At 59.3% G+C, this 20,558-nt stretch overlaps 2 protein-coding genes across 2 annotated transcripts; both read left to right on the forward strand.

The window, feature by feature from the left end:
• The first annotated feature begins 4,826 nt into the window (after positions 1 to 4,826).
• On the forward strand, positions 4,827 to 9,261 carry ACY3 (aspartoacylase (aminocyclase) 3). Its single transcript, XM_008581909.1, is given in 7 exon segments — positions 4,827 to 5,061; positions 5,828 to 5,912; positions 6,607 to 6,799; positions 7,109 to 7,202; positions 7,349 to 7,456; positions 7,631 to 7,746; positions 8,921 to 9,261. Coding segments are annotated over 7 exon segments (1,047 nt in total). The 3' UTR covers positions 9,137 to 9,261.
• A 3,300-nt stretch (positions 9,262 to 12,561) lies between these two features.
• Positions 12,562 to 19,802, forward strand: TBX10 (T-box 10). The gene is made up of 8 exons (XM_008581902.1): positions 12,562 to 12,611; positions 15,457 to 15,724; positions 15,798 to 15,899; positions 16,577 to 16,748; positions 17,954 to 18,109; positions 18,411 to 18,478; positions 18,694 to 18,788; positions 19,190 to 19,802. Exons 1-8 carry the CDS (start codon positions 12,605 to 12,607, stop codon positions 19,492 to 19,494), a joined length of 1,173 nt encoding a protein of 390 aa, XP_008580124.1. The 5' UTR covers positions 12,562 to 12,604; the 3' UTR covers positions 19,495 to 19,802.
• Positions 19,803 to 20,558: the final 756 nt, after the last annotated feature.

Consider the following 20,558-nt stretch of genomic DNA (forward strand, 5'->3'; position numbering starts at 1 on the left):
GGCGCGACACTGAGGGTTGCGATCCGTTGCCGGTCATGAAAAAAAACAAAAAGGAAAAAAACAAAAACAAAAAGAAAAATGACAGTATTGGGTGAGTCTTCCTCCTGCCCTGACGCCAGGACACCAGGCCAGCAGGAAGGTCCCGGGCTGGGGGGTGGAGGAACAGGCTGCGACGAGGGTGCTGAAGAGGCCAGTGGTGCAGGGGACCCCATGCCCAGTGTATGAACAGGCTGTGGGATGCAGGCCTGGCTGGAAGGAGGGTGCTGGGAGGGACGTCTGCGTGGTGACCAGGGCAGCAGGCCCCTGTCATGGAGCTGACACAGCTATGATGAAGATGGAGGCCACCAGGGGTTGCAGCCCAGCTACACCTCCTGATTTCAGGCACCATAGACATCCCCCATTCTTGCAGGGGATGGACCATGGAGAGTCACTTCCTGCCACCTCTGCAGGTGGAACTCAGAGGGTTTTCACTGTGCTGTGGAGAAATACTCGGAGAAATGACACATTCTTTACTCCTGAGTGATGTGGACTAAAATCTGTGCCCTCTACACCTGGCTGAGTCTTGTTTACTAGAGAGCGAGGTCCATGAAGGCAGAAACACATTCCAGCTCACTGACATGTCAGCGTACCCAGCCAGGGCTGCCCACATGACAGTGGCACCCCTGGCGTGCCTGCCAATGAATTAATGAAGCGGGGGAGAGAGAGGGAGCGATGGCACTGTCTTGCCTTTGCTGGCTCCCCTGACCCCCAACCAGCCTGTGAACCCTTTGAGCATGGGACTGAGCCTCATGCACCTGGGCATCCTCAGGGCCAGGCCCCAGGCCCTGAGGACGAGTTGGTGACGTTTGCTGCCTGTAACTGTTGGAGGCCTGTCTTCAAGGGGTCCCGATCCATGCTCAGAATTAAACTTGCGAGCCACCCTTACCCCCCTGCCTGGCCCTCTCCCTGTCTCCCTCGGTGCTGGCCGCTCCACCCTCCAGGGACCTTCTTGGATGCCCCGCCCAGTGCCTGCATGCCAATCTGTCACCCTCTTCTGTCCCTTTTGACTTGTTTGCTTAGGAGTCATCTCTAAATTGTCCGCTTCTCACCCAAGGTGGAGCCACCATCATCTGCCACCTGGGTCCTGCAACAGCCACCTCCCTGGCTGCTCCTTGCTCGCTGTCCCCGCCCCCTGCTGGCTTCCACACAGTGGCCACAAATGCAAACCCCATGACTGCAAAGCTGGGCGAGCACCCCAGCCCTTCAGTGGCCCCCTCAGGACCAAACACCTGACATGGGCCACAGGGCCCTGCACGACGGTCCCCACCCTCTCCAGCCCCATCTCACTCTGAGAGTTGGCTTTAGGACATGCCAGTGTGAGATGCTGTCCAGGTGAGGATGGCAGGTGAGCACCTGGGCACACACGCTTTGTCTGGGATGTGAAGTTGCGAGTCACCAGCAAAGAGATGGTGTCTGATGCCATCTGAGAGGAGGGAGCTCAGGACTGAGCCCCGGGCCTCCTGCAGCTAGAGGCTGTCTGGAGAAGCCGGGCAGAGGCCCGCCATGAGAAGCAAGGGCTGCCAGCAGGATGAGGGCGAGCAGAGAGACCAACAGGAGGGCTAGAGCCTGGCCAGGACGGTGACAGTCAGCTCCCAGGCCACATGGCCCTCCTGGGTCAAGCTTTACAAATTTGTGGGTTGGCTGAGGCTCTGGCCCCTTTCTGGGCTTTGGTTTCCCCAACTTCGGTGAAGGAGTTGGACCCACTAACCCACAGTCCACCGTCCTCTGCCCTTGCACACCTGTCCTGCGAGCTGTGTCCGCCCTTTGCTCCCACTCCCCACAGCTGCCCTGGGCCAGGACAGAACCTCACCCCCATTTCATAGGCAGGAGCCAAGGCCCAGAGAGGGCACTGGCTCTCTCCAGGTCACACAGCCTGTCAGGGGTGGGGGTTCAGAGCCAGGGGAGGCCCCTCTACTTCCTGGGGCTCTAACATGTGACTCTGCAGGCCACCTCCAGATTGTTGTCACTGCTGTGACACGGATACCTGTCGGTGCAGCACATACAATCACAGGCATGGACGCGCCGACCCTCGGACAGGCAGACGCTCGCCAGCACCGCGCACAGGCAGGTTCACACGCGCTCACGCTCAGAGGGGGTGGCGGCTGCTGTTTCTGAGGCTCCTGCACCGGCTCCTGGCCCCTCTCCCATTCTATAAACAACACCGAAACGGGGAAGCGAGAGCCCAGCCAAGGGAAATGAAACTTTCCAGCAGCCCCTACTGCTGTCCTCCCAGAGCTGGGGCCCAGCACCTCCTGACAGGACGTGCTCTGGCCCCCAGCATCCCCCAAAATAGCCAAGTCGGCTGAGAAGGCGCTTCCTTCTGGAGAGGCCCGCACCGGAGTCAGCAGGATCCGGCAGCCTGCGAGGGCCTTTAGAACAGAGACCAAGGTCTCCAACTCATAAAGCAGCGCCCCGACACCCCTACCTGGCACAACAGGGCCTGGGAGGGAGGCCGACAGGCTCAGCCACTGGGGGCCTTTAGAACAGAGACCAAGGCCTCCAACTCATAAAGCAGTGCCCCGACACCCCTACCTGGCACAACAGGGCCTGGGAGGGAGGCCGACAGGCTCAGCCACTGACTCCTTCTGCCACCACCTGCCAGGAGGTTCTTCTGGACCACCCTACCCTCCTAGAACCTCCGTCAGCACCTGTAAACCAGGGCAAATGATAGCTACTCCCCAGGGCTGTCCTCGGATGAAGGATTCAACGACCCTCCACGCAGGGGTCTCTGCCCTCCCTTTGTTGAGGCTCCAGATCCCAGGAGGGGGTGGCCCCTAGAGGGAGCTCTTAAGGAGCCCCAGCCCTGGCACTGCCCCAGCCTCACACTTCACCCACCACTCCAGCTACCTGACCAAGGTACCAGCTGCCCTGATGGGAGCAAGGGTGAGCCACAGCCCCCACAATGCCACACTCTGAGTTCACCGAACCCTGCAGGGTGGAGGGCAGGAGAGCCGAGGGCAGCCCAGGCCACAGGAAGAGCTGAGTGAGCTCTGAGCAGCTCCCAGGAGGCTTAGCCTAGAGGGGCCTGGCTGCCCAGAGTCCCTGCACTGCCGGGCCTGGTACATGGAACAGAGCTGAACCGGCCTGGGAGGAGCCATGTTTGGTGGTGAAGAAGGCCTGGGACCAGATACCTAGGGAGGCCTTTCCTCAGGGTCCCACTGCCTGGCACATAGCAGGCAGTGGGTAACTGGGCTGGGCACTTCACAGGCCCTGCCTCTCTCCTCGGTGACTTCTGAACCATCCCCACCATGCCCCTTGAGAGGCAGCAGGGAGAGGGTGAGGTCAGATTGGAAACCTTAGGTTCCAATTCTAGGCCCACCTTTAGGGCTCTGTATGCCCTTGGGCATTCTGTCTGAGCCTCAGTTTCCACATCTGTAAAATGGGTCTAAGAGTCACTTCCAAAACAGTGCAAGCTGTTGTTTGAGTTATACTGTCCCTGAAAACAGCAAAAAATAATGGATGAAACATTTTGAAATTTTATTTAAAGCATCAAAGAGTATAAAACTGGGACCCCACAGGGCATAGCTCTTAGGATAAGGGTGACCCAGGAGTGACCACGGCCCTCTGGGGGCTGCAGGGACAGAAGCATGTTCCTCAGGTTGTGGAGGGAGAGGGGACTCCTCATCTGGGTGGCCACTAATGTGCACCCTTGATAGTAACTAATGGCCTAGTCTCATGGCAAATCAAGTCACCACTCCATTGCCCACCTCTTATTAGCATTAAGGAATGTGCCCCCTCTGGGCAGATTCAGCTCCTTGCTCAGCCAGTGGCTCCGGGGCTGGATTCCAGGTCCTGCTAACCCTGGTTGGACGCCTGTGCAGTAAACTGCCTGTGCTTGGCAGCCTGGTGAGCCCAAAGCCTCTCCGGGGGAGTCTGTGTTCATCCCAGGCCCTAAAGAATCCCTGCAAGTAATTTCCAAGGCCAAGTGAGCTCCCCAGCAGGAGCCCTGCCTGGCCCCTGGAGGTGGGGCTGTCCCTATTCCTAGAAGAGGGATGAAGGGCAAGGACAGGAACCTGCCTGCAGGACCCAGACCCAATGAGCCTTGGCAGTGGCAAGTAGCAGTGTTGGCTGGAGCCGGGCAGGGAGCAGGGGAGAGACCCCAGCACTCCAACCTTTGGCTGGATGGACCTCAGCCCGCATCACACTCCCCACCCAACGCACATGCACTCTCTTGCCAACTCAGCACAAACACTTCCTGCCCAGGGACCTACAGGTGCATAAATACCCTCCTGTCTAGGAGGTAGATACTCCAGCCCTGCTGGTTTGGGAAGCCCAGACCCGCATCAGCAGGTGAGCACTCTCCTCCCACAGGCCCCTGTGCCAGCTCAGAGGAGCAGGCTGGAGGGACAGAGAGGCTCAGGGGTCACCTGGAACCCAGACACTCCATAGCCAACCCGTGCCTCAGTTTTCCTGTGTATAAAATGACAGCATAATCGTCTACCTATAGGGAGCGTGCCCAGTGAATCCATCTTCCCAAATACCTGGGACCCTCTTCTCAACTTAGGAGAAAGAGGCTTCTCTATAAGAGAAGCGGGAAAACTCTCTCCTCAAATAGAAGCAGGGAGGGCGGTGGCCGCACTCAAAGGAAGGTGCAACTGGAGGGGCTTGGGCTGAGGATGCCTTAGAGCTGGGCCCCTGGGGGAAAGGTGAGACACACCTCTTGCCAGGTGACCAACCTGCCTGGCTGGGACTCCTCAGGCCCCAGGGAGCTCACTGCCGCTGCCTCAGCTCAGAGCACCGGGCCCTGCGTCTGTGCCCACCCAGCAGGTGCTCCACTCCACACTGGGATGTGCTCGCTGCCTGTGCCCTGGGAGCCCCTGCACCGCATGGCCGTGACCGGGGGCACCCATGGCAATGAGATGTCTGGCATCTACCTGGCCCATCACTGGCTGCGGGCCCCAGGAGAGCTGCAGAGACCCAGCTTCTCTGCCATGCCTGTGCTGGCCAACCCGGTGGCCACAGCCACCTGCCAGTGCTACATAGTCCGCGACCTCAACCGCGTTTCACCAGGCCCTTCCTCACGTGAGTGTCCGTGGCGCCAGGCTGGCCCAGCACTGCAGGCAGACAGAGGCCCCTCCAGCCAGCAGCTTGGCATGCCTCCCCTTCACTCTTGTTCCCCCTCTGCCTGTGCTGCCCATTCCTCCCTTTTCAGTTTAGAAAAGTCCAGATTGATGTCACCTCCTCCAGGAAGCCCCTCCTGATTACAGACTAGGCCGGCGCGTCCTCTGGGTTCCCCAGACCCAGGGCTTCCCTCAGATCAACCCCACAGGCTGCGTTTACCTGTCTCGTGTCCCAACCACTGCACGTGCCCTCTGTATCAGTCCATTTCTGTTGCTTATAACAAAATATCCGGAACCGGTGGTTTATAAAGAGAATGAGATTTATTGCTTACAGTTTCTGAGGCTGAGACGTCCAAAGTCCAAGGAACACGTGGCAGAAAATGGAGGAGCAGAGAGATAGCTCCTCACATAACTCCTTTTAAACCCTCAGAACCACCAGTTCTAGTCCATTCACTGTGGCAGGGTCCTACAGTCTAATGACCTCTTTAAGGCCCACCTTTCAATTACCATAATAGGATTTCCCACCCTCAACAATTACAGTGGGAATTAAGTTTTGGGGGGACACAGAACCCAAGGTACCTTCCTTCAATGGACATTCACTGAGCCCCATCTCCAGGCCAGGCTCCGGCCAGCTCCAGGAGAGTGGGGAGTAGGACCAAGGTGGTGGCCTCAGTTTCTTGGGGACAGAGGAAGAGCCCAGCAACCACAACCCAGGGGTCTAAATGCAGGGGGCTACGCAAAGCATCTAATACAGCCAAGAGCAACCAGAGAAGGCTTCCTGGAGGAGATGGTGCCTCAGCTAAGCCGCAAAAGGCAAGTAGAAGTTAGCCAGGTGAAGAGAGGAGAGAAGTTTCTAGCACGTGCAGAGAGGCCTGGACGTGAGACCAGCATGGTGCTTGGGAAGTGCAGCTGGAATGGGAACATGAGAGGTGGGCAGGGCCAGCCTGAGAGCTTGGACTTCACGGGGAAGTAGGGAGCCAGCGAGGGCCGTGAGCAGGGGCAGGCACAGCACGGCTGAAGGAAGAGTCCTTGAGCTGCTCACAGTGTCTCCTGCAGGGCCTGCCCACAACACGAGGTTGTCCCTCCCCCGGTAAAGCCACTGAAGACTGAGATTATGAGGGCCGGCCCGTGGCTCACTTGAGAGAGTGCGGTGCTGGTAACACCAAGGCCACGGGTTCGGATCCCATATAAGGATGGCCGGTTTGCTCACTGGCTGAGCGTGGTGTTGACAACACCAAGTCAAGGGTTGAGATCCCCTTACCGGTCATCTTTTTAAAAAAAGACTGAGATTATGAGGGCCGGCCCGTGGCTCACTTGAGAGAGTGCGGTGCTGGTAACACCAAGGCCACGGGTTCGGATCCCATATAAGGATGGCCGGTTTGCTCACTGGCTGAGCGTGGTGTTGACAACACCAAGTCAAGGGTTGAGATCCCCTTACCGGTCATCTTTTTAAAAAAAGACTGAGATTATGGGATGAAGCCGCTATCCCTCATTTCTGTCCCTGTAGAACTAGGCCCACCCCCGATGACCCATACGAGGTGACAACAGCCTGAGAGCTGAATCAGCTGCTGGGGCCCAAAGCCTCGCGCTGGGCCTTTGACCTGCACACCACCACAGCCAACACGGGCACCTGTCTCATCACAGAAGCCATCCACAGCGTCTTTGCCATGCACCTGTGCCACCACCTACAGGGGGCCCAAGTCCCCCAGCACACAGCCTCCCAGAGGGCGGAGAGTGGGATCGGGTGGGGAAGGGGGCAGAGGGGATAGTGCCGGTGCCTCCTCTGCCTGGCCCCTCTTTCCTAGGCCTACTTTCCCCTGGGAGTTTCCCCTGGGCTCCAGTCCTCGGGGCCTGCCACCTGCAAATACTCCAGGCCCTCTGGAACCCCCACAAGGCGTAGGGAGACCGGGCCAGGGCGAGTGGCGCCTCCCCGACCCCCCACCGCTACCCCTGCCTCAGTTTCCCCTCCCAAGTAGGCGTGGAGCCCTGACCCGTCCCTGCCGCCCCAGCTGCAGAGCCCCGAGCTGCCCTGCTGGGTCTTCTTGCAGCAGCAGTCCGGGAAAGAGAGCTACATGGTGGCCTCGGGGGCCAAGAACGGCGCGGGTGGGCCCTGCGAGGGCAGTGGGCGGGGCCACGAGGGACGGGGCGGGGCCAGGCCGGAGGGCGGGGCCTCTCGGAGGAGGGGCCTGAGGTCCTGGGTCCCCGCAGCTCTCTCCGGGCCTGCCTGACCCCTCCCTCGCTGTCCCCAGCCCTGGAGCTGGGCGCTCAGCCTCAGGGCGTGCTGCGAGCCGACCTTTCCTCCCGGATGAGGGCCCTGGTGGCCGCAGCTCTGGACTTCATCGAGCTCTTCATCCAGGGTAGGACTGGGGAGTTAGGGGAAGCTGAGGCCCCGGAAGGAAAGGGCACGGCTCCGGTGGCCAGGGAGCAGGCTCACGGGTGGGCTGGGATCCCGCCCCGAGTGGCCCCCACGACCCACTCTGTCCCCAAGCCCGGAGGGAGGGACGGACTCGCACACCCCGCCTCCCGCACAGGCACGGCCTTTCCTTCCTTTGAGGTGGAAGCCCACAGAAACATTCGTGTCGTGGACTTCCCACGGCCTGAGGACGGGGACCTGCCAGGCACCGTGCATCCTCAGCTGCAGTTGTGTGTGTGGCCGGGCGGGTTCTGGGGCCATAGCCTTGGGGCGTATCAGGGGAAACTGAGGCCCAGAGGGAGGGGCCAGGCCTTCCACAGGTGCCAGCATCTCAGAATCAGGAGCAGGACAGGAGGCTGGGTGTTGCTCTCCACCCCGTGTCCCTGTCCCCACTGCCTTTCCTGGAGCCCCCGCACGCAGGCCTAGCGTTCGGGGCCACAGTGATCCCCACAGCTCCTGTGTAGGGCACAGGGGGCCTCCTCACCAGCTCAGGCTGCAGGTGGCAGAGGGAGGGAGGGGATGTGGAGCAGGCATCACCCAATTCACCTGCTTGGAGGTGCAAATACAGGATTCTGTCTTTATTTTCCAGTTGATTCTGAGAGCATCCCCATACCCCTCAGCAGGTCATCCAGGCCTTCCTTTCCAGAATGTTCCAGGACTGGACAATCCTGTTTCTACACCTGTTGGAGGGGTGGCTGGAAAGAACTGACAGCCCACCAGCTGCTGCTCTGTTTGCTGCCATGTGGGGTCGCTGCTGAACAGGGTTTTGTTCAGTCTCGTTGCCTGTGTTTGCAGCAGTTTTATTTTGAAGTGTTATCTTTCTCCTAATGACCTTATGGTAGAGGGAGCGCCTTCCTTCCAGCGGTTAGGGCTACAGGATCTTAAGCCAGACCTGCTCATCTACCTTCCTGATGTTAAGTAATAACATTTTGGGTACTTTCTCCTACAATTCAAAAATTTATTTAGTAAAGTGTTGTACTTACTGTGTGCCAGACACTGTTTTAAGAACTATTAACCTGTTTAATTTAAGCCTCAGAATGATAGAAAGAGATTTTATAATCCCTATTTTACAGGTGAGGAAGCTGAGGAACAGAGAGGTTGAGTGACTTGCTCAAGATCACACAGCCAGCAAGGATTTGAACCCAGGCTTCAATATCTCTGCCCATAACCATGAGGCTACACTTTCACAATGACAAATGCCTTTCCAGGGTGACTGGTGTCTTCATTTCTAGAAACAAAGCAGGTTGGAATCTCACCAGACACCCTGTCACATAGATTGACGAAGTGAAGACTGGGTGGGCGAGGCCATGAGTGAGGGGCATCTTGGGTGCTGCCAGCTGGGGTTGCCCCTACTTGGGCTGGAGCAGAGGTCGGCTTCAGCAACCTTGGCGTTTGGCTGTCCTCTCAGGAGCGAGACTTCGAGCCGCTGCAGCCTGAGGCTCCCATCTTCCAGATGTTCAGCGGGGAAGACGTGCTCTACAAGAGGGAGTCCATCATGTACCCTGTGTTCATTAACGAGGCTGCCTATTACGAGAAGGGCATTGCCTTTCTCCAGACAGAGAAGCTCACATTCTTTGTGCCTGCCCTGCCCACGCTGCCCCCTGCCCTCACCGCAGTTCCCTAACCCAGGCCACTCTTGCCCGGCCCCAGTCTTCCCATCTGAACAATGGGTCCTGAGGTGCAGTTCCGAGCCGAGGGGCCCCCTTGCCACCTGCTCTGTGCCATGTTCCTTGCCAGGCCCCCAAACCCCAGGCTTCAAGTTCCCATTCTATAAAACGGAAAATGTCCAGGGGTGCATGGTTTGTGTCTTCTGTCCTGCATTACCCCACTGTGACTGGGGAAGTGGATGGAGGAAGGGAGGGTTGAACATAGAATCTGGGGCAGGTCTGGCCACTCACTGTAACCTTGGACATGCTGCGTGTCCTGGAACCTGTGGTGGCTGTCTCTGTGCCCACGGTTGTCCATCATACCCTGGGGAAGATTCCATAGTATGGAGGAGGACTTGGAGGACTGTCCTGGAGCCAGCGGAGGGGCATCCAGAGGAGGCCCTGACCCTCCTACAATCCTGGGTCCAGAGGGTTAGGCTGGGGAGAGGAGAGCAGCGGCGTCTGCCCACGTATGTGCACACACGTGTGCATGTCCATGCACGTGCCTTCCTATGTGCTCTTTGGTGTGTGCGTCTTTCTACACATGCGTGTTTCTTAGAACCTCCGTGCACTGGGTATTCTTCTGAGGGGATCTGTGTGTGGCCAGGCGCATAGCCCAGATGTGCATTTCCAGGTGTAATGGGCCCCACGCCCATGACAGCTTTAGTGGGGAGGTCAGGGCTGGGGGAAGGGGTACAGCCCAACCAGGCTCTCCCTGCCCAGGACAGCCTGTTCTGGTGGTGGACAGAGGGAAGTCCTAGCAGGGAAGCTGAGGCTCCCCTCCGCCATCCCCAGGAAGCTCTGCCCTGGTATCGGGAGGGGGCTGGCACAGGGTCGCTGCTGGGGCCCCCTCCGTCCTGACCCAGGCATTCTGCAGGGTGTTCACAGTAGGATGAAGTAGTCAAGGCAGGACGGGCCCGGCTGCAGCCTCACGCTGCCCACGCCCATCTGAACTGGACAGGTTCTTGGCTGGATAGTGGGGGAGGCTGGGGCCAGAGCTCCATCTTCTCGAAGCATCACTCCCAGCTCTCCACACCCCCCGCCTGGCCCATCCATCTCCCCGCGGCCACGGCTGCCACACTGCCTCCTGGTATCGAGCAGTGAGATGAGAAGGCGTGAAGGATATGGGGGCACCAGGGACGGGCTGGCAGGCAAGATGGATGAGGGGGCAGGGGGCCAGTAGGCGCCTCCGGCAGGAAGGGCTAACCAGCCAGGGAGGGGTGTGCAGGGAGGCCCGTGCACAGGACGTGTGGGTGTTTGTGTGCACACTGTGTGTGCGGTGAGACCATGTGCTCAGGAGCCTGTGTGTGTGTGCACCCACGTGGTGGCAAGTCCACGGGCCTTCGTGTTCACCTGTGTGTTTGTGTGCGCGTGGGCTAGTGTGTCAGTTGCTCACGTGCATATGTGTGTGGGGTGTTTCCCATCACACAGATCAAAGGGGTGCGTGCGCACATGTACACACACGCTCGCACACACTCACACATCAGGAAGAGACAGAACCCCCCGCTGGCCCGCCCCTGGGTTTCTGGGCTAAGGGGGAGCCACCAAGGCTGGTACGGACCCCCCAAGCCCCCCTCATCTGCCCTGAGACAGGGTGGCATGGCTACACCTCACTGGGGGGCCCCTGGGAGCTGCTGGAACCCACCATCTTGCCAGGCAGATGTGGCTGAGTTAGGAAACCGGGCTGGGGGTGGTGTCAGCACAGGCAGGGCGGGCACAAAGAATGTGATCCCTTGGCATCCCATTTCGCCTGGCAGCAAACCCTGGCACTGACAGCAGCCTTCCTCCACACAGTGGGGTGTGGCTCTGTGCTGGGGACAGCCCTCTTCCCTTGACATGTCCCTGGGGCCGCCCCCCCTCTCCCTGTGGGATGCCACCCAGCTCTGCAGACGGGGGTCTGGGGCTCGGGGGACTGAGCCAGCAGGCATCCCTGAACTGCAGGGAGGAGAGGGTCTGCCCCCTGGCGTGAAGCACTGGGAGGGCCCACAGCATTATGCTCAGAGAGAAGCAGCCCCTCCAACCCTTGCCCCATCTGTGCCCCCTCTCGGACTGAGGCCTCTGACAACCCCAGCACCAGATTCTGGAGGAGGTAGTGTGGGAATGGTCCAGGCCCTGGGGACCCCAGTTGAGCCCAGCCATGCCTGGGGCGCTCCTTCCTAGTGCTCTGGCCCGGAGGCTAGCCTGGGATGCTCCTTCCCAGAGTGGGCTAACCTGGGGTCCAGCCAGATGACCCACTATGGGCCATTGACAAGGGTCAAATAGCCAAAGAGCCCTGTTAACCGAGGGACTGGCACCAGCTTATGTGGAACCCCACCCCCCTGCCATCCTGACTAGTGATCGGTGCATCCCCTGAATGCCCAGCCCCAGGACAAGCTGGGACCGGCCTGGAGAAGGTGCTCAGTCAGGCTGGAGAGAACAGACAGACCCGCAGGCAGAGCAGACACCCTCCCCAGTGGTGTCTGACCTGGGTCACCCTCAGAGCCTCCACTCATGCCCTGATGGGGGCTATGTAGGCACCATCAACCAAAGGCACCGCCCCCAGCTCTAGACAGGGAAGGCTTCCAGCTGCCAAGCTGCACTACAGCATCTCAGGCAGAAGAGATTATGCATATAGGTCAGTTGGGGAAACGGAGGCACAGAGACTGTCAGGGACCTACCAGCATCACACAGCCCACTGGGCTGAGCTCTCAGAAGGTCAGAGCCTCCTACCTCCCGGTCCGGGGGCTCTGTGCTGACAGCACTTGCTGCCGCTGCCCCCTTGTGTTTCCTCTGGTGATTCCATGCCAGCAGGCACAAGCCAGGGGTCTGGGACCTGGTGGGAGGGCACCAGCTTTGCCATTCAGCTGCTACTACTGCTGCCTCCACGACCTCCCCGAGGCCTGTCAACCTCAGCCCCCACCCAGTCAGCCAGACCTGGGCCCCTGTGGACACCCAGCCCATCCTCAAGATGGGGCCCTCCCCACCCCTGCGCCTGGGCGCATTGATCAGGAGTGGCTGGGGACTCTTAGCTGGGGAAGGGAGGGAGCTGGGGAGGGGGGACTGGGAGGAGGGAGGGGAGCTTTGCAACGTCAGAACCTTCCCACCTGCCCTCCCCTGCACAGCACCCGCCCCTGGAGCTGGACAAGCCCAGCCGGTGGCCGGGCCTCAGACGGTACAGTCTGACGGTGGCTTGGAGAAGGGGCCCTGCTCATCCTAGAGCCACGGTCTCACCTAAGGACCAGTTGCCCTACTTGGGTGGGAGAACGTTGACCTGGGGACAGAGGGCCATCGAGGAGGGAAGGACAGTCCCACCGAGACACAGCGCCTGAGAGCTGAGCTGCAGTGCCGAGCAAGCGAGGAGCGGGAGCAGCTGCCACCCCTCCCGGTAGGCGGGGGCCCCCTTGGGTGGCAGGTGCAGCCCAGCCGCAGCTGAGCAGGGTTTCTCCAGGAGAAACCACGCTGTCCCCATGGCAGGTATGGTATAGACAAGGTGGCCTCATGGGTGGGCTCTGGTTCCAGGGTGAGTGGGGCCAGGCAAGGACCAAAGAAGCCCCACTGGAACCAGGCCCTGCGCAGCAGCTGGGGCTGAGGCTCCAGATCTCATCAGGGCAGGGCTGATGGACTCGCAGCTGCCCAAGTGCAATTTTGGGGGTGCTGACAGGCAGGTGGACCGAGCCGTTTCTGCAAGACGACAGCCTCATTGGTCACGTGTGACTTGGTCCTGTCTGGTGCCCTCTCTGGGCCTCCACTCCTTGAGCATCAGAGCAGGGGACTGGAAATGAAGCAGATAACTTCCCTTCCAGACCTGACACTCAAAGCCTCTGAGAAATTGTCATCTCCTGACCCTGAGAGGTGCTGGCTTCTAGCTGGGCGGAGGAGAGGACAGGCCCTCCTCAGAGTTCCTGAAAGTGCTGAGGTGTGGCACATTGACTGGGAGGGGCAAGGAGTGAGCCCATAGAAGGCTTGGGAGCCACCTGCAAAGCCCCCAGGCCCAGTAAACCATGGGACCCATCTCATGGACCCTGCGGGCTGGCATCGTTTACCGGGACGACATACCTGCCCCAGAAGGGCAGCAGAGCAATGGGCAGTTGCCCCTCTGATGGCCTGGACCCAGGTGGTGGGGGACATCAGCCTATCTGTCCCTCCCTCCCCAGGGTCCTCACACCTGATGTGGCCTATCCCTCTCAGAGAGACACCTCCCCACCCCAAGATTACAGAGATCCCCAGGGCTGTAGCGAGGCGCCACTTCTCAGAGCTGCTGAGAACGTGGCCATGGGCCCTGGGCCCCACACTCTCATCAGGCACCTGTCTCCCTCCAGGCATCTCTCTGTCACTCCATCCATCTATCCAACATTGAGCATTTCCCCTCTGCTCAGGGGATCCCACACTTATGTGGTTGCCTAGATCTTAAAAAAAAAGCCACTCAGCTGGGGGCACTGCTGGGAATGGACACCTTGTGTCCTGACTCCAGGCATTGCGGCTTCTACGGCCCCAGTAGGTCCTCAGCCCATTATGGGGCTGCTATAAAGTAGTAGCCCTGTTTTTCAGGATTTTTCCCCATTTAATTTTTTTTTTTTTAAAGATGACCAGTAGAGGGGTCTTAACCCTTGACTTGGTGTTGTCAGCACCACGCTCTCCCGAGTGAGCCACAGGCTGGCCCTACCATTTAAAATTTTTTAATTGTGGTGAATATACATAACATAAAATTTGCCATCTTGACCATTGGAAAGTGCACAGTTGAGTGGCATTAGGTACTTTCACACTGCTGTGCAGCCATCACCACCGTCCATCTCTAGGGCTTTCTGCATCCTGCAAAACTGAGACCTGTCCCATTAAACACCAGCTCTTCATTTCGTCCCTCCCCGGTCCCTGGTAGCCACCATTCTACTTTCATAAGTTTGACCCCTCTCGGCCTCTCTTATGAGCGGAGTCACACAGTATCTGTCTTTTTGTGACTGGCTTATTTCACTCGGCATGATGTCCTCAAGGCTCACCCATCAGGGGCGAGCGTCAGAGTTCCCCCCTGTTTAAGGCTGAGTGGCACTCGATGTCTGTGTGGACCACGTCCTGTTTGTCCAACGCGTCAGTGGGCGCCTGGGGGCTTCCACCTTTTGGCTATTGTGAATAGTGCTGCTGTGAACATGCTGTACAAGTATCTCTTTAGGTTTCTACTTTCAATTCTCTTGGCCGTAGACCCAGAAATCGAATTGCTGGATCGTAGGTAATTCTGTTTAATTTTCTGAGGAACCCCCTCACTGTCTTCCCAGCAGCTGCACCATCTCACACTCCCTCCCGCAGTGCACGAGGGTTCCAGTTTCCCCACATCCTCCCACAACCTATTAGCTTCCAGTTTCTTTTCTTTAGTAGGTATAAAATGGTAGCTCATTGTGCTTAGGATTTTATTTACTTAATGTATTTTTTGCATCTGGCCGGTACGCCGAACCCTTGACCTTGGTGTTATACCTATTAGCTTCCAGTTTCTTTTCTTTAGTAGGTATAAAATGGTAGCTCATTGTGCTTAGGATCTTATTTACTTAATGTATTTTTTGCATCTGGCCGGTACGCCGAACCCTTGACCTTGGTGTTATAAGGTCGTGCTCTAACCAACCGAGATAACCAGCGGATTTTTTTTTTTTAATTGGAGAGGTGGAGGGTGGCAAAGTTTTTGACCAAGGCTTGTGCTAGGATTGCAGATTTAAAGACAAGATCTTTAGAAAAAAGTGAAGAGATCAGAGCAGAAAGACATTAGAATGGACTTCTGGGGGCGGGATTCCAGCAGGATTTCAAGATCAGGGATGGAGAATTTGTGGCGAATGGTGGTCTCCTCTCAGCTTGGCTCTCCGTAAGCAGCACGAGGCAGCAGGGTCTCCATGGAGCTTGGAAAGACCCCCACCCCCACCCCACAACCTCACAGATACATCATCTGCAACAGGTGTCACTTATGAAGGGCCTACTGTGTGCAAGGCCCTGTGTGTGTCATCGCTAGTCCTCACATCGCCCCTAGGAGGCAGGTATTAAGAACCCTCTTATAGATGTGGATGATGAAGCTCCAGGAGGTGAAACAATTTGCTCAAAGCCACATTGTCACAGGGTGGGGAGCAAGACAGGCCCTGTCTCCACCCTCTAGGAGCTTGCTGGGTAAGACTTTAAGTGAGCACTTACCCTACGGAGTGATGCTGAGTGGGGGATACTGTGGAAACACAGGCCTGGCAGTCAGGGAGGGCTTCCTGGAGGAAGAGGCATGTAGGTCCAGCCTGAAGGATGAGGGCTGGTTGGGTGATGGGCGGGGGTGGCCCACACTTTTATCCCCCCTCCCCAGCCTTCCTGACTGCTGGTCTCAGTGTACTTGCACCCTCAGAGACCTACACCCTACCCATGATGGGCTCCAGCTGGGAGCCCCAGCTGGGGACACCGTTCCTATCAGGTCCTTGCACCAGCTCCACAAGAGCCCAAACTGCAGCCGAGCCCGCTGGGCAGGGCCCCAAGAACCCACATGTGTCCAGCGTGACGGTGCAGCTAGAAATGAAGCCTTTGTGGGAGGAATTCAACCAGCTGGGCACAGAGATGATTGTCACCAAGACAGGCAGGTGTGTGCATGGGAGCAGGGCAGGGGCCAGGGCTGGAGCCACATTCAGGCTGCTGAGTGCCTCCTTCCCGCAGGAGGATGTTCCCCACCTTCCAGGTGAAGATCTTGGGCATGGACACGCTGGCCGACTATGCCCTGCTCATGGACTTCATCCCATTGGATGACAAGAGATACAGGTCTGGGGGCTAGCCTGGGGAAAAGGCTCTGAGCTTAGGTGCTAAGACCAGGAATTAGATCCCTGCTGAGCTTCTAGGGAGAGGCAGGGGTTCATCTGAGCAATGCCAGGGAGGTCCAGCCTGTGACAACAGCCTGCTGGCAGGAGGGAGCCTAGATCAGGGCAGCTGACAGCTTTACATGGGCAGTGGGCGAGGCTGGGAAGGCAGAGTGGATGGCGCGGTTATGCTGATGCCCGTCAGCTGGGTGCAGCCACAGGGAACTCAGGGCCCAACAGTGTTCTCTGAGCCTCAGGTTCCTCATCTGCAAGACGCTCACCAGGCCAGATGGGGGATAGTGGAGTTAGCGACAGCCCCTCCGTCCCACCAGTCTTGGTCGTGACAACAGCCTGCTGGCAGGAGGGAGCCTAGCTCAGGGCAGCTGACAGCTTTACATGGGCAGTGGGCGAGGCTGGGAAGGCAGAGTGGATGGCGCGGTTATGCTGATGCCCGTCAGCAGGGTGCAGCCACAGGGAACTCAGGGCCCAACAGTGTTCTCTGAGCCTCAGGTTCCTCATCTGCAAGACGCCCACCAGGCCAGATGGGGGATAGTGGAGTTAGCGACAGCCCCTCCGTCCCACCAGTCTTGGTCAGGCTTGGCTCCAGGTGGGCAGCCCTCGCCACTTTGCTTTGCTCCCCAGGTATGCCTTCCACAGCTCGGCCTGGCTGGTGGCGGGCAAGGCAGACCCGGCCACACCCGGCCGCGTGCACTTCCACCCGGACTCGCCGGCCAAGGGCGCCCAGTGGATGCGCCAGATCGTGTCCTTCGACAAGCTCAAGCTGACCAACAACCTGCTGGATGACAATGGCCACGTGAGGCCTGGGCCACAGTTGGGAGGGACTGGACCAGGCCAGTGGGGGCTGGGGCCTGATTGTGATGGAGCCTGAAGCCAGGGCTGGCCAGGCCTTTGGTGTCCAGTGGCCTTGTTGCCCAGCACCCCTGCCTGCTGCTGATGGCCAAGGCTGGGGGCCAAGCTTACCTGGCTGGGGGTTGGACAGCAGAGAGCACTGTCCAGGCAGATGGGGAAATATTCCAGCAGACATCATCCTCCCTGAAGACAGTGTATGGAATGCCCAGGCTAGGCCAGGCCTGCTGCAGGTGCCAGAACACAGCACTGTTGACGGTTTGTTAAACAGACAAAGATCCCTGCTGTACAGTGCTCATATCTTGGGGCAGCGGGGCAGATGGTAAACCAAGAATCCAGGAGACGCTATGTGACGTCTGATAGTGATAAATACCAAAGAGAAAAAGGAACCAGGGAACGGGGCGGAGACAGAGGGCGGCTGTTCCTCAGGAAGCTTGGAAGGCTGATGCGGCATTACTTGAGCAGAAATCTGAAGGACATGGGAAGGGAGGGAGCCTCATGCTGCAGCAGAGGGGAGCTGGTCCAGGCACAGGGGCCAGCAAGTGCAATGGCCCTGAGGCTGGAGAATGTTGAGGGACTTGGGGGAACTGCAAGGGCTCCGCATGTGGCTGGAGTGCAGCGAGGAGAGAAGCGAGAGGAGAGACCTGGCGGCGGGCGGGGCTGTTTGTGCGGGGCCAGTTGGCTGTGGAGGGGACTCTGGCTTTTACTCTGCGTGGGGTGGGAGCCACAGGAGGGTTTGGAGCAGGGGGCCCATGGTGTGACTTGCTGGGGCTGCTTTGTGGAGAATGGACAGAGGGGTGAAGTGAAAGGAGGGAGCCCAGCCAGGAAGCCACCGAGAAAACCAGGGGAAGATGACAGCGGTGGGCTGGTGCGGAGGCAGCGGGTGGGGGGTGGTCAGCTTCTGCACAGTTCTTAAGGTAAAGCTGACAGCTGGGCAGGGGGTGGAGAGAGGCAGAGGCAGGGATGCTCACACGCAAAGGGGCCTTTGACACAAAACCGCAGACTCTCAAGTTCAGATCCTGCTCACCATTAAAGACAGAGGGCAGCGGCAGGCCCTGGGCAGTCTCTCTGCCCTGGGAACCAGGGCTTCAGCTCAGCCAGAGTTGGCTGCTGCCCCATGCGCCCCCGCACACCCTTCCACACCTCCCACAGATCATTCTCAACTCCATGCACCGCTACCAGCCCCGTTTCCACGTGGTCTTCGTGGACCCGCGCAGGGACAGCGAGCGCTACGCCCAGGAGAATTTCAAGTCCTTCATCTTCACGGAGACCCAGTTCACAGCTGTGACGGCATATCAGAACCACCGGGTGGGTCAGGACATAGCTCAGGAAGCACCAGTGCTAGCCCATTTCACAGGGGTGGAGACTGAGGCCCACGGCTCTCAGCCCCATGCGGGCAGACATCTGCCCTTTCCTCTCTCCTTGCACATTTGCCCACGGTCAATGCCCTGCCTTCACACACCCCCGGCCCTGAAGTTCCTGGGCCAAGTGGCCTGGGTCCCAGTGCCTCCTGACTGGGGGGTCTTGGGAGCACAGGATGGCTGAGCCTGGGCCCCACAGCCTCTTGCTGGCTCAGGGCCAGCCCATAACTGCACTTTCTCCTCTGCAGATCACCCAGCTGAAAATCGCCAGCAACCCTTTTGCCAAGGGCTTTAGAGAGAGTGACCTGGACTCCTGGTACTGCCTGGCCCCTGACATTCTGCCAGCTGCCCCAACCTCAGCCCCTTACCTCCCACCATCAGGCATCTCCTAAGGCCTTGACTCCTGACCCTTGTTTCAGGGTCTGACCCTCTGACTTGTCCTGGGCCCTACCATCTGACTCTGACCATGATCCGGGGCCTAGGTTCTCCACCTTGACCCCCTGCCCCCATTCCTGCTTGCCCCATCTTCAGGCCTATGGCCACACGGCCCCTGCTCAGCATCCCGGCCCAGAGTCGCAGCAGCCTCAGTCCCTGCCTGCTGAAGGGCTCCACGGAGCGGGAGAAAGGTAAGGCCCCACACCTGCAGACACAGTGGGATTCAAGCCTGCATGGTGGGCAGGAAGTGAGGGGACAGGGCCTCCAGGAAGGGGCTTCAGCATGCTTACCAAACCCACTGTGTGGACACAGAGGGGGAGGTAGAGATTCCTAAGATAGTATGAGGCCCAGGGCAGAGTGAACAGGACAGGGACAAGGTGCTGAGAGCAGAGGTAGGGGGTGCCGGGTGGGCTTCCTGGAGGAGGTGGTTCCTGAGCTGGGCCTTGGATAACTGGGAAGGGTTTGGATAGAGGGAAAAGGTGGCAAAATGATTCCAGGCAAGGGCGAAGGCTGAGAGGTAGGCAACTTGGGACAGAAGCAGGGAAGGGGATGGGGCAGGCCTGGGGTCCACTTAGACCATTTCCTCCCTCAGAGCCCAACAAAGCTTCAGCCTCTACCTCCGGGACCCCTGGCCGGCTCCACCATCAGCTGCTGCCTGCCCCTGAGGCCCTGCTGGCTCCAACCACCTACAGGTCCCTCACCTTCCGGGGCCTGTACCATGGAGCCCCAAGCTACCTTGGGATCCCAAGGGCCCGACCGGCACCATACCCCCTCCCCAGCATCCGGGCTGACAGGGATCAAGGAGGCCTGTCCCTCCCACCTGGGCTGGGGCTCTTGCCCCCATCCCCCACCACTGCCCCAGCTGTGTGCCTGGGGCCTGGCCAGGGCTCTCAGTGATGGCGGGAGCCCTGAGGAAGCCCTCCTACCCTGGACCCCAAACCTGATGTGGGAATCAAATTCTGCCCCACTCCCTCCAGCCCCACCTCTGCAAAGACCCCTACTCACATCACCCCGGGCGGAAGCCCAGAGAGGGAGGCTACATGCCCAGAGTCACAACAAGGCTGGGACCGTGCCAGGCTTGGAACCAGGCCTCCTACCCCCCAACCCCAGCAACTCTGAATCCTGGCCCCTCCTGCTTTTGGGGGTGACTCCCCCAAACCCTGCTTTATCTCTCCCTTCCCCCCAACATTAAACCATTGTGCATGGGTGGCTGGAGCACTTCTGTCCTCACGGGTCGGGGTGGAGGGCCTCAGTAACTCTTAGACCCAAGAGTCCTCACATCAGCCATGGAGGTGTCCCGAAACTCTGCCCAGTGATGGGAAAGGGAGGGGACACCGGCGAGTGACAGGGCTGCATTTAACCCTGTGAAGGGGGCTGGGGTTCCCGCTCACTGCCTTGTGTGCAGGGATGAGGCTCAGAGGCGCGGGACCTGCTCAAAGTCACACACAGCAACGCACGACCGACATCCACCATTTCACGTTTAAGAGCTAGGCGCAGGGTTGGCGTCGCCCCAGGGGTCAAGGACCGGCGGAGGGATGCAGAACGATAGGCAAGGCGCGCGCTACCCAGCGGAACCAGGGACCGGCCCCCCGCCCGCCGCCCCTGCCCCGTCCTCGGCCGCCTGGAGGCGCCGTGGGATCCCGGCTCTGCACATCCTGGAGCACTTCTTCTGAGTCCCTTAGGAGAGAGACGAACACACGTGCTGGTGGAGGGACCCCAACTCCCGAGGCCCGCGGTGACAAGGCAGGAACCCGTGGGCAGCCCGAGCTGTTCCTGGTGTTCCGGAGACTCCGCCCCCACGGCCCTGCCCGCAGGCCACGCCCCCGGGCCACCCCTGCAGGAAACCCGTGTGGCCACGCCCCTTCCCGCCACGCCCCCCACCTCGAGGCCGCGCCCCTCGTCCCTTGGAGCAAATGCTCAGGCCCAGGCCCCACCCCCACGCCCTCCCACCTTTGGCCCCG

Source organism: Galeopterus variegatus, unplaced genomic scaffold (genome assembly GCF_000696425.1).
Source record: "Galeopterus variegatus unplaced genomic scaffold, G_variegatus-3.0.2 Scaffold2486, whole genome shotgun sequence".
In the NCBI taxonomy this organism is placed as follows: domain Eukaryota; kingdom Metazoa; phylum Chordata; class Mammalia; order Dermoptera; family Cynocephalidae; genus Galeopterus; species Galeopterus variegatus.